This window comes from Bos indicus x Bos taurus, chromosome 19 (genome assembly GCF_003369695.1).
Source record: "Bos indicus x Bos taurus breed Angus x Brahman F1 hybrid chromosome 19, Bos_hybrid_MaternalHap_v2.0, whole genome shotgun sequence".
Lineage (NCBI taxonomy): Eukaryota > Metazoa > Chordata > Mammalia > Artiodactyla > Bovidae > Bos > Bos indicus x Bos taurus.
Window position 1 is genome coordinate 25,699,350 of NC_040094.1, and position 12,230 is coordinate 25,711,579.

General features: G+C 43.2%; 1 protein-coding gene across 2 annotated transcripts in view; it reads right to left on the reverse strand.

The window, feature by feature from the left end:
- Positions 1 to 12,230, reverse strand: part of ZZEF1 (zinc finger ZZ-type and EF-hand domain containing 1) — a 95,002-nt gene that overhangs the window by 37,216 nt on the left and 45,556 nt on the right. For both annotated transcript variants that reach the window (XM_027519575.1, XM_027519576.1), the window contains exons 24-29: positions 11,269 to 11,470; positions 9,475 to 9,623; positions 7,556 to 7,796; positions 4,652 to 4,731; positions 1,812 to 1,905; positions 360 to 828 (exon numbers count right to left, since the gene is read on the reverse strand). In XM_027519575.1, the coding sequence (XP_027375376.1) occupies positions 360 to 828; positions 1,812 to 1,905; positions 4,652 to 4,731; positions 7,556 to 7,796; positions 9,475 to 9,623; positions 11,269 to 11,470 (1,235 nt within the window). The remainder of the gene's footprint in view (positions 1 to 359; positions 829 to 1,811; positions 1,906 to 4,651; positions 4,732 to 7,555; positions 7,797 to 9,474; positions 9,624 to 11,268; positions 11,471 to 12,230) is intronic.

Below are 12,230 nucleotides of genomic sequence, written 5' to 3' on the forward strand. Positions count from 1 at the left end.
ATGCAACACTTCCAGATGTGTAGGCTCACTGACAAGTAATGTTGTCAGAAAACACCAAATCCAAAATTTTTCCCAGGGTTAAAATAAGACAGATTTATTTTGGCAGCTACCAAATGTTTCTTTTCTTTAATCCAAATAGTACCTTACTGAGATATAATTTACATATACCATAATGTACAAATCTCAAGTGAAAAAAATACCTCTTTTTTTTTTTTAAAAAAAAAAGCTTTTTTCTTGAAGATTTCTAAGACAAATCTTGGTCTGTCCTCCAAGTAGTATTTGCTCATTTTTATGAATAACATGAACTTCGAGTCTTTGATGAGACTGGATACCTGCAGGTGAAAAGAGAAGGTGCTCACCTCTCGTGGGAGAGTGACTGATCTTTAATGAAGTCCATGAGGTCCTTCAGCACAGGGTACTTCTCTTTCACCGTGGGCGCCGGTCTGGCCTCCTCCATTGAGCGGAAGGAGAGCAGCCGGAGTCGCCCCCGGGTGAAGGGAGGCCGCCGGGTGGGAGTGGAAGGTGACGAGGGCTCCTCTGCTGGGACGGAGGACACTTCCAAGGCAGGAGCGCCACTGCTGGGGGGCAGCGTGGGCTGCACGTCCGGGCCGGGGCTCCGGTCTCCTGCAGTAGGGGGTGCTGCTTCGGTGGGCGATGCGGAGGCTTGGAAATGCTCTTCCACCACAGAGCTTGTCCTCTGGCGCTTGTCCAGTGGCTGCAGGTGATCTGTGTCATCCACGGCCACCGACCTGTCACAGCTTTCTTTTGAACCTCCACCCGTGGGCAAAAATTTCAATAGTAGAAGACTCTTCTGATAACACTCTTTCGCTGAACGCAAAAAAAAGCAAGAAGGAGAATGAAAAAAAAAAGTCCAAATGAAACTTGTTGCCTACTTTGGAACTGAAAATAATCTACTTAAAGTCTACAATTTAGGACAGGAAATACCTTCAATTCAGGGATGTACACATCTAGCGAGAGAAGAGAATCATATTTTCTCTCATTATACACAGAAAAATCTAACACCATCAGCACACTTAAAGTTTTATTGTGCACATTTTCACACATATTAATATAATATAGACAGAATAGTATAAGGAGTCCTCCATGTACCCCTCACCCAGATTTAACAGCTATCAATCCAAGGACAGTCTTTCCCAATACCACCACCCCCACCCCACCCCCCGACCCGCCACAACCCCCTGAGTTATTTCCACGCAGATCCCAAGCATCACATTATTTCCTCTGCAAAATCTTCAGTGTATTTCACTAAAGAGAGTTTTAAGTAATAACATTACCAAGAAACACACACTTTTTGAAAAATATAATGAGCTGTAGCTCAAAAAGCACTTGGTGCCTCCTAAGAGAGGTATTTTTAAAAAAGGCTCCATGTGGATCATACTAATGAACAACTGGGCTTCCCTGGTGGCTCAGATGGTAAGGAATCTGCCTGCAATGAAGGAGCCCCCAGTTCGATCCCTGGGTTGGGAAGACCCCCTGGAGAAGAGAATGGCGACCCACTCTAGTATTCTCACCTGGAGAATTCCATGGACAGAAGAGTCTGGTGGGCTACAGTCCATGGGGTCTCAAAGAGTTGGACACAACTGAGCGACTAATGCACACACACAATGAACAATTAACAACTGGCACTTCCCTATTTGTGACACGTTCTTGGAAAAGACCTTTAGTGCCTGTGTTACCTTCTCTAGGTAAACACAGCTTCAACTAAACTAACCCAGAAGATGGGTCGCTGGTTTCCTACGAAATGGGAACGGAAGGCCCAGAGATAGATGACAGCTGGAGCCGGCACTCACCCAGGCTCTCGGGGTTTGCCTCAGCAGCCTCTGGACCGCGCTGTTCTTCTGCCTCACTCCCCAGGTTCATCAGGGACTTCTGCTTCATCTCTAACTGGGGGAGGGTTTGAGCCACATTGTTACGTTGTCCAGACAGGGCAGGAAGAGCAGCCACAGCAAACTATTAACACTTCAAAAGCACACAGTGTTGAGATCCCAGAGAACTTTATAGCCCTATGGTGAGGACACAGGACCGAACTGCTTTCATTTGTCCTAGAAATAATCCAGAATTTGAAGCTGCTTAAAGGTCTATCTATAAAACTACCTCCTTTTCAACTATGTCTAATATGGGAGGGATTTGTAACCACGATCCTATTCTTTAAAAAAAAATTCTAGAACGCTGGAGATGGAGGGGCCCTTACCTAAAGCTGACCTACTAATAAAGAAGTGAGGTCTTGGTTAGCACTAGCCTTTAGGACACTGTGTTTCCACTGTAAGTGGCATGGGTTCGATCCCTGGTTGGGGAACTAAGATCCCACAAGCTGTGTGGTGTGGCCAAAAATCACAATCCAGTTTGCAGCAGAGGTTGAACTAAAACTTGATCTCTATCCTGCTCTGAAGGTGAGGCTGCCTCTAAGTGAGGCTAAGACTGCTGGGCAGAGAACGGTGCTTCTAGTACCGGCACAGGCAATGGTCACAGTGTGTGCCACGGTGCTGACAGCCCAGGCAGAAGACCAACGATGTATGGAGGCCAGGGTCTTAAGAGAGAAGGCTGGCATCTTGTCCAGTCATTGGCAGTCTGTCCTGTGCTGAACCAGGAGCGCAGTCTACAATATGCTTTGTCCCAACTGCCAAACCCTTTTCACTTTAGCTGTCTGTGGGAGTTGACTTTTCAGACACACTTTCTTTTACTGCGGGAGAAGGGGGAGACAGAGGACGAGATGGTTGGATGATATCACTGACTCAACGGACATGAGTTTGAGCAAAATCCGTGAGAGAGTTAAGGACAGGGAAGCCTAGCAGGCTGCAGTCCATGGGATCGCAAAAAGAGTTGGACACGACTAAACAACTGCCTTGGTTTCTCTGTCAATACATTGTCAGTACACTGATTCTCTGCCCACCATTCTGACGATGATATCTTTAAATTTCTTTTGAGAGATCCTGTTCATCCGGGTCTCCACCTATCTATCTAGTCAACACTGAGCACCAACTATGTTCTCATCATCAGGGACTTTGTCCAAGGCTGTCTGTTCCTAGAAAAATGCAACTATTTTTTTTTTTAAACTATTACCAATGATTTGAAGTCATTCTTACCTCTGCCTTGAGATGTATATTCTTTTATATGTATTAAATTCTCCAGCTAGATATCTTAGATAACCTAGGTGTCCTCATACTTAACATGTCCCAAACTGAACTTAGCTCCCCACTCCCAGATCCAAGACCATTCTTCCTACTCTGGTTAATACTTTTCCCACTCACCAAGTCACCCCCACCAGGAACACGAGAACAGTCCTAAATTCTATCTGCCTTTTCACCATACCCGTCAATCACACAGTCTAATTATCTTACCTCCCAAGTAGCAGAAGCCATCTTCATTTAATTATCACAACTAGTCTCCTGCATTCAAGCTTCTTCTTTTCTTTTTTTATTTCTTGGCCTCACAGCATGTGGGACCCTAGTCCCCCAACCAGGGAAAGAACCCATGCCCCTTGCAATGGAAGCACAGAGTCTAACCCGCTGGACCACCAGGGAAGTCCCCTCTTGCTTTCAATCTTATTATCCATCCTCTACTCATTTTAATAGAGAAGTCAATGGCACCCGACTCCAGTACTTTTGCCTAGAAAAACCCATGGACGGAGGAGCCTGGAAGGCTACAGTCCATGGGGTTGCTAGAGTCGGACACAACTGAGCGACTTCACTTTCACTTTTCACTTTCATGCATTGGAGAAGGAAATGGCAACCCACTCCAATGTCCTGCCTGGAGAATCCCAGGGATGGGGAAGCCTGGTAGTCTGCTGTCTATGGGGTCGCACAGAGTTGGACACGACTGAAGCGACTTAGCAGCAGCAGCAGCATTGATTTTAAGATTGCTTTCTCAATTACTATACAATATTTAATTAAGATGGTTGTAAATATATATAAATAATACTACCTACTCATCTCCACACCTAAGAAATAAAAAGAATTCTCCTTTACTTATCATTTCCATGCACTTGTGTAATTTTACTGCATATTTATGTACATGACAGAGAGATCTGGCTAGTGTTTAAGTTTTATTTGAGGAATACCATACCTACGCCTTCTACAGCTTGCTATGTTTTGCTCATCGTCACACTTGTGAGCGCCGTCCATGCTGATAACGGCAGCTCTACTCCGTCTACTCTCACCGTAGTATGGGACTATATGGTAATACAATATCCCTACGAATGGGCGTCTCGCTCTCCCAAGTTCACTGCTGTCACAAAGAATGCCGCAGAATCACTTCTCCAAAATGCAGAAGGCCCTCTCCTTTGAGAAAGGCCTCCTCTCTGCCGAAAACCATCATCAGTTGCCCAGAATCTACCGCAATGCTGCTTCTCCTAGTCTACCAGGTTAGGTTCCACCAAGCAGCCTTTGGGGTACAGAAGAAGGCAAGTAAGGGGGGCTCAACTGACTCCTGTGTACTCTGACAATCTAACTTCACCAAATTATGATTTCAAGGGTCCTAAATTATTTTTTATCCTTTATCCATGTGCATCACTGAACTTTAGTTCTGAAAAACATTCCTAAAGTTATATTCTTGAGAAGAGAGCTACTTACCTTAATTCAAAGATATGGTAGAAAAACTCAAAATATATAAAAATCGCAAAAGAACATCTTACCATCCATATTCGAATCCCATCAGCCAAGGAATACACCTGTGCAAACTCCTCACTCAAGGCTGTCTTGCCCCCGCTGTTTACTGGGGAAAGGAGAGGTTATATTCAGTTAACACAATTCACTACTGCAACATTAAGCCCAAAGTCACTTCCCAATCTCTGCACAGGAAACCTCTTCCCCTGACACTTGCACATTGTCTGTAGTAAGAGAGGACTGGGGGGAAAACCATCAGTAAACTACAAACACCTGTAATGGGTTCCTATGTTACTTCAAACTGTTTTTCAAATGAACAGCATCTGAAATGGATGTACTATTAAGGTAAAATATAAAAAATAGTAAAAGCAAAATAAAAATTATTAACATGATAAAAATTCAGGGTATATATTAAGTGAAAAAGGTTGGTTATGAAACAGTATATACAAAATTATATTATTTAAAAAGAGTATACGGGACTTCCCTGGTGGTGCAGTGGATAAGAATCTGTCTGCAAATCAGGGGACATGGGTTTGATCCCTGATCTGGGAAGGCTCCACATGGTGTGGAGCAACTAAGCCTGAGCCCATGCTCCAGAGCCTGTAAGCCACAACTACTGAGCCCATGTGCTGCAACTACTGAAGACCATGAGCCCTAGAACCTGTGGCTCCACAAAAAGAAAAGCCGCGGCAACGAGAAACCCTTGCACCACAACTAAGAGCAGTCCCTAACAGCCACAACTACAGAAAGCCTGCATGAAGCAATGAAGACCCAGTGCAGACAAATAGAATAAAATAAATAATTTCAAAAATAAAACATAGTAAAAACATGGTATGTACATATACGTATATATACATATAACTAAAAAGCCAGGTAGATACATAGAAAAATGTTCTTGAAGTGGTGAAATTACAGTCGATAATTACTTTAAGCTTTTCTGTACTTTGTAAGTTTCTACATAAATAGGTATTATTTTTATAATTAGAAAAAAATTTTTAAGTTTTTTTTTTTTGGTAATGAATCCTATGAAGCCTGTCCCTTCTTTTCATCTTGAAAGCAAAGGAGGGACTTCCCTGGTGGTCCAGTGGCTAGGACTCCAGGTTCCCAGTGCAGGCAGCCCAGGTTTGAGCCCTGGTTGGGGAACTAGATTCCACACGCTGCAACTAAGATCCGCACGTTGCAACTGAAGATCTTGCATGCTGCAACTAAGACCTGGCACAGCCAAATGAATAAATATTAAAACAAACAAACAGCAAAGGATACAATACGAGAACAGGGTGACACTCTGTTGACCCAAAGTTGATGCAATGAATTTTCTGAATACCTAGAATGTGCCAGGCTCTACTTCAGGTACTGGGAATGCGATGCTGAGAAAAACAAACATGGCCCCTGCCCTCAAACAGCTTAGTCTAGTTGAAAAATTCCCATACATTTCTAACCCAAAAGGGTGACAAGTTTTTAGACAAAGATAAGTTAGCAGACAAGGACCACTCTCAAAGTAGATCAGTCTTGAAGCATCCACAGATAGTCCCTCAGAGGCAGGGACAGAAAGGACTGGGACCAATTGTGCCTCCTTCAAAGCAACTGTGGTAGGTATTCTAGAAACAACTTGTACACAGTGAAATAGTTCTTGTTCCCATACTTGATTTGTGTATCTCAACAGCAGATACGAACATGATTGGAAAAAGAGCTGGGGGACCTGTCCCCCAGCCGGAAACCTTCTGTATCTCAGCTTTTTACTCACAAGGCTTTTATCCTTCCACTGACAGCTTGCACAGGTAACAAAGATTGTCAAGTTCTCTTACTACAATTTGACTATGAAAACATATACTGAATTTTTTTTATCCAAAACCATGATGACGTCAGTTCACCCCCATCCCATAACAAAGATAACACTCTTCCGTGTGACAGCTGTTTCCTTAAGTCACTCATGCTTCAGTGTAATTTTATTTATTTGAACAGCTTCTTAAAGGAGATATTAAGGTTTGAGCAAGTAATTGAGATGTTTTAGACCTCCGGAAATAAACTCTGCAATGTGAGACACAAAGAACTAAGCAATAAAGGTAGCAGTGCTAATAATATCCTTAGTAATAATAATAATTAGAACAACAATCAATTAACTACTTACTCTAAGGAAGGAAGCATTTGTTTTCTGCTAATTTCACTGGCACCATGGAAGGAACAGACATCCTGCCAAAGTGCTTGGGACAGTCATACCCTGTCTTTACACTGGGTTTGAAATGTTTTTCCCCTGAAAGATTATGAGTAGGGAGAGACTCTCCCTCTTTGTGGTTCCTGTTAAGGCTCTGGTCTGTACTTACTGTAAATACACAGATAGGGTATCCCTAGGGGACGTGAGGGAAAGAAATGGCAAGGAGCATGCTACTGACAAAGGAAGCTGAGCAGGGAATATGCTACCAAGAAGCTGCAAGTCTAAAGATAAGAGTTAATACCTGCATTTTCTTCCTTGGTTAGTACACATTCAATTATCAAAACATCTTTGGTTTTGATTGGAATTTCTTAACATGTTAGAGCTTATCAACTCTAAACTTTACAGATAAGGATACTCAGGTGCAGAAAGATTATCTGATTAATCTGAAGCTGCACAACTTCTAGTTTGTGAGCTGGAACTACAACCCAAGTTAAGTTTTCTTTCCATTAAACTTCTCAGCAGTCTTCCATGAGAATTCCGGATAAAGATAAATTACCTGTTGATGAGGAAACCCAAGGCTACTTGCTATATATTGCAATCTGCTGACTATAAATTGGTCACGAATCTCTTGATTGGCACAGTAGGAGTGACAAGATGAAGTCTATAGTTGTAGAAGGATGTTTATGCTCCAAAGTATTTTAAAACTTTCACTTAAGAAAAGCTTTCTTAAAACTTAGCAATTGGCCTTCAGATCAAAAATATTCCCTGTAGTATAAGTTACCATATTTTTGCAGCTTCTCATATAAGTCTGGAGTGCGATACACCAGAGCAGCAAAGGTGGCGTTCACAGCTTGATCAATAGTGGAACCAGCAACTATATCTGTCTTTGGGGCCTGTTTTCTACATGCCTGTATGAATCCTTTGAAAAGTTCTGAATATGGCCCACAGAAGTTCTGGGCAGGATCTGACTGTGCAAAGTCAAGAAGAAATTGATGGCAGTGATCATCAGGGATGTTCTTAACCTGGGAACAACAAAAACAAGAAAAACCATCATGTTTAACATATTCATTAAAAAAATTCAGTTTACTGAACAACTACTAGGCCAAAGCAGAAGTATAAAACACAGTGCATACTCTCAGGAAGTTTCAGTCTATCTGGGGGAGATCAGACAGACACACAGGTTATTAAAAAAAAAAAAAAAAGGTAAACATACATAAAACATTAAAAGCATTTAAACTACCACTATCATAAAGCATAGAGATTATCGAGTGCCAAATGCCTAGAAGGGACACCAATGCTGAGAATTCACAGGAGAGAGCTCCTGGCAGGTTAAAGTAATTAAGAAAAGCCTTCTGGAGGGGATGGGCTTTGGTCTGGACCCTGAAGACTGGGCAGGTTTGGCCCTGAGGAACACAACCGTTAGCAGAAGTTAAGAGCCAGTGGGGAGACTGACCTGGCCTGAAGTCTCAGCTGGGGAGTGGTGGGAACTAGAGTCAGATAGGTAAGGTGAAAGGAGACTGTAGAGAGCCTTGACTGTCACACTGAGGAGTTTAGACTTCACCCTGTGGGCAACGGGGAGCCATTAATGGTGCTTGGCAGTGGAATGACAAGATAATGCAGTGATTTAAAAAAAAACAAACAAACTTGGTAGGTACCAACGTAACAATGCAAGTGCGAGATGAGGGCCTGGATAAAGATGGAGACAGAGGAAACGGAAAGAGATATCAAGGAAGAATCCACAGGGCTTGCAGTTGACTGGAAGGAAAGGGGAGAAGAAGGTGAGGATAAAGGTGATGCTAGGTCGCAGTGGCTTATGTCTGGGAGAACAATAATGACAGTAACAGGAGCAAACAGTCCAGGGAGACATCCTGGTTTTACACATCTGAGTTAAAGGGAGTCAGAACACTGAAATGGAAATAACCTAACAGGAAGATAGGCATATGTGACTGGAGCCTGGGAGAAGAACCAGGGCTGGAAACAGATTGTTTAGGTTTTTTCCACACAGATGTGACGACAGAAGAGAGGAGACAAGATAACATCTTTGTGGGTTGCAGGAAAGCAGAGAAAGCCTGAATGAAGCCCACTTTTTATAGAAGAAGGAAGAAGAGAGGTCAATAAAGGAGGCAGGGGGAGTGGAGACATGTAAGAGAAGACAGTGGACTGCCATGGAATACAAGAAGAAAGGGTCTGAAGGAGCAGAGAAGTTAAGAAGAGTCCCTGGATCCAGCCACTAATTACTGAAGAACTGGGGTGGGGGAAAGTGGGAAGAAGGGAGAAAAGTAGTAGAACTGAGAGAGGGGGACAGAGATGAAAAAGACATAGTGGAAAAGCTTGTTTAGTTTATAATATTATAAGCCTAAATAATGTGCTACTGTCCCGTGGAGAACAAATAAGCATAGCATACACCATCTGTTCTTAAGTGTGACTCAGCAGGCACAGGAAATAAACTCAACTCATTTAAACAAGGCCATCAAGAGAGATTTACTGAGCACCTACTATATTACCACTGCAGAGTCTGTCAGTTGATGCTTTTGAACACCCGTTACACTGGCCCCTGTGAGGACCCTAGTTTCTGCCCTCGAGGAGCTAATAGCTTCGTGGGGGGTGATAAGATACATACACAAATGTTTATAATTTAAAGTAACAAACATCAGTAAACATTTCTCATTCCAAATACACAGATAAGCGAAAAGTAAATACCTCCTTATTATCCTGGGGTGGGTGAGTGGGCCAGCTTGCTTCTAATCCCAACTCTGGATGTATTTGGTGCCTGAAGACAGGTTTCCACAAGGGGGAGTTTAGGACTAATGCCATTTTTGCCTGAGGTACTGCCATGTTACTGCCTAACTCTGCAAAGAGAAGAAGGAGGCTTATATAAAGAGTTCTATTTTTCCCTTAATATACTGAGAATCTTTGAACTGATGAAGGAAAGGCTTAAAAAAAAACAAACACACAAAAAAACCTGGCCACTAAGACTTGCAGGGAATTCCCCACACTTAGCAGAACCTAACTGTGACCCTTCATAAACACACACCCTGGTGAGCTGCAACCATCAGGCAGTCCCCAAATGCTGCCATTCCGTATGACAGGTTCAGGCGAGATCCCTCTGAAATAACTAAGCCATGAAGCAAACCGAAAACAGAATGTGAACCATCTCTTGGGTATAACAGGAGACCACTTAGAAATGCCATGTTCATAATTTGTAAACTTAAACTTGTAAAAGGGCTTCCCTGGTAACTCAGTTGGTAAAGAATCCGCCTGCAATGCAGGAGATCCCAGTTCGATTCCTAGGTTGGGAAGATCCACTGGAGAAGGGATAGGCTACCCACGCCACTATTTTTGGGTTTCCCCTGTGGCTCAGCTGGTAAAGATTCCGTCTGCAATGCAGGAGACCGGGGTTCAGAAGGTCCCTGGGAGAAGGTAAAGGCTCCCTGCTCTAGTATTCTGGCCTGGAGAATTCCATGGACTGCATAGTCCAAGGAGTCACAAAGAGTCTGACATGACTGAGCAACTTCACTTTCACTTTCAAGCTTGTAAAAAGAATAATAGTAATAGAAAAATACCCACCATATATGTGTTTATGAATAAACAAAGAAAAAAAGATTAGGTAGAAATAGATTAAAATGTTAATAATAGCTATGCCTGGGTATTAGGATTAAAAATGGCTTTTCCCCTTAGCCTTTTTCCATTATGCGATTTTTTCTATGATGTTTTACTTTAAAAAGGAGAAAAACTCAAGAAATAATACAGGAAAAAGATTACACTAGAAAGCTTCATTCTATTTGTTTCATTCATTCTTGGATGAATTTAACACATAAGTTGAAGAGCCACTTTAAGGTAAAATCCATGTTCACATATATTCACATAAATAGTCACATAATCACAGAATACAATTAACTTATTCTGAATTTCTCCCTTCTTGTTGGAGGGTATCAAAACTTAACAAAAAAAAATTAGGACAGTGCTGCCAAAACCAGCCCCCTCCCTGACTTGTCCTCCATAGACAGGGAAACCACTGTGGCCCTGGTGATGTGCCCCAGTGTCCGAGTCAAGCAACTTGATTAAACTGGTGTCAAGGGGACATTTTACTTTGGTTGGCTCTCAAGGAAACTGATGGAGAAGGCAATGGCACCCCACTCCAGTATTCTTGCCTGGAAAATCCCATGGACGGAGGAGCCTGGTTAGGCTGCACACAACTGAGCGACTTCACTTTCACTTTTCACTTTCATGCACTGGAGAAGGAAATGGCAACCCACTCCAGTGTTCTTGCCTGGAGAATCCCAGGGACAGCGGAGCCTGGTGGGCTGCTGTCTATGGGTCACACAGAGTCGGTCACGACTGAAGCGACTTAGCAGAAGCAGCAGCAGCAAGGAAACTGAAAGGGAACTTTATCAGTCCCTTTGCTCTGCCTGGAGACAACTTACAGGACGGGGGTACCACTTTGCTCTTCAGTGTGGCTGTAGCAAGGAGGGAAGGGACAGTTCAAGGACTTACGGTGCACAGACTTGAGTGCCATGCACTGGGAAGCAAGGCGTCCCATCAGCCGGGACACCAGGAGCTGTAAATCCAGCCCCCAAGACACAGCGACATCAGGTAGGCCATAGGCGGTGACGGTGAATTTGTAGCCCCACTCATTGTTGCTGCTGTCAGAGTGGAAGAGAAACTGCAGCCGGGGACCAGCCTTAAAGGTCACTTTCTAGAGACAAACAAAGAAGTCATGTGGTCAAACCAATTAGAGAAGGCAGCATTTCAGTAAGAAGCGTGTTCTTCTTGACTCAAAAAAGTCTAAATTTAAAACTGGCCTATATTCTCACCATTATGTCTTATCACCCCCTCCCAAAGTACTAAAGGAGAAATGAACAACGGAGTAAGGAAACAGAAAATTCACCACTGCACCTTATGAAGAAGCAAAGTTGAAAACTGCTGGTCGGTTTCCTAAATCTCAGATGCCCATCTGCCCACCACCTACTCAGCCAGAGACCATCCTGCCTGCTCCTCTGCTGCCAACCAAGACCGCTGACAGTGAAGCAACACTTAACTTCCCAGCCCCAGAGACCACGTGGCCCTAACTATGAGGGAATCCTAGCTTTCACCACCATGGCTGGGGCCTTCCTGGACCGATCGGCCCTTCTTACTAAGGATAACAATCCGCCATGTACTCTGGACTATGTGATATACACCAGGGGCAGCAAATTGTTCCTATGAAGAACCAGAGAGCAAGTTATTAGACTTTCTGGGTCATAAAGTCTCTGTGTGGTGACTCAACCACACCCTGCCATGCCAACGCAGCTACAGACGAAACATAAACAAATTGCCATGGCTGTACCCCCAAAACATTAATCACAAAACAGGTGCTGAACTCTGATATCAACACTTTCTTTCACAAAAGTGTAATATAAGTACTTCCCTTCAAAGACCATTATCTCTATTATCCCCTGAGGCTGATAAAAGGAGAA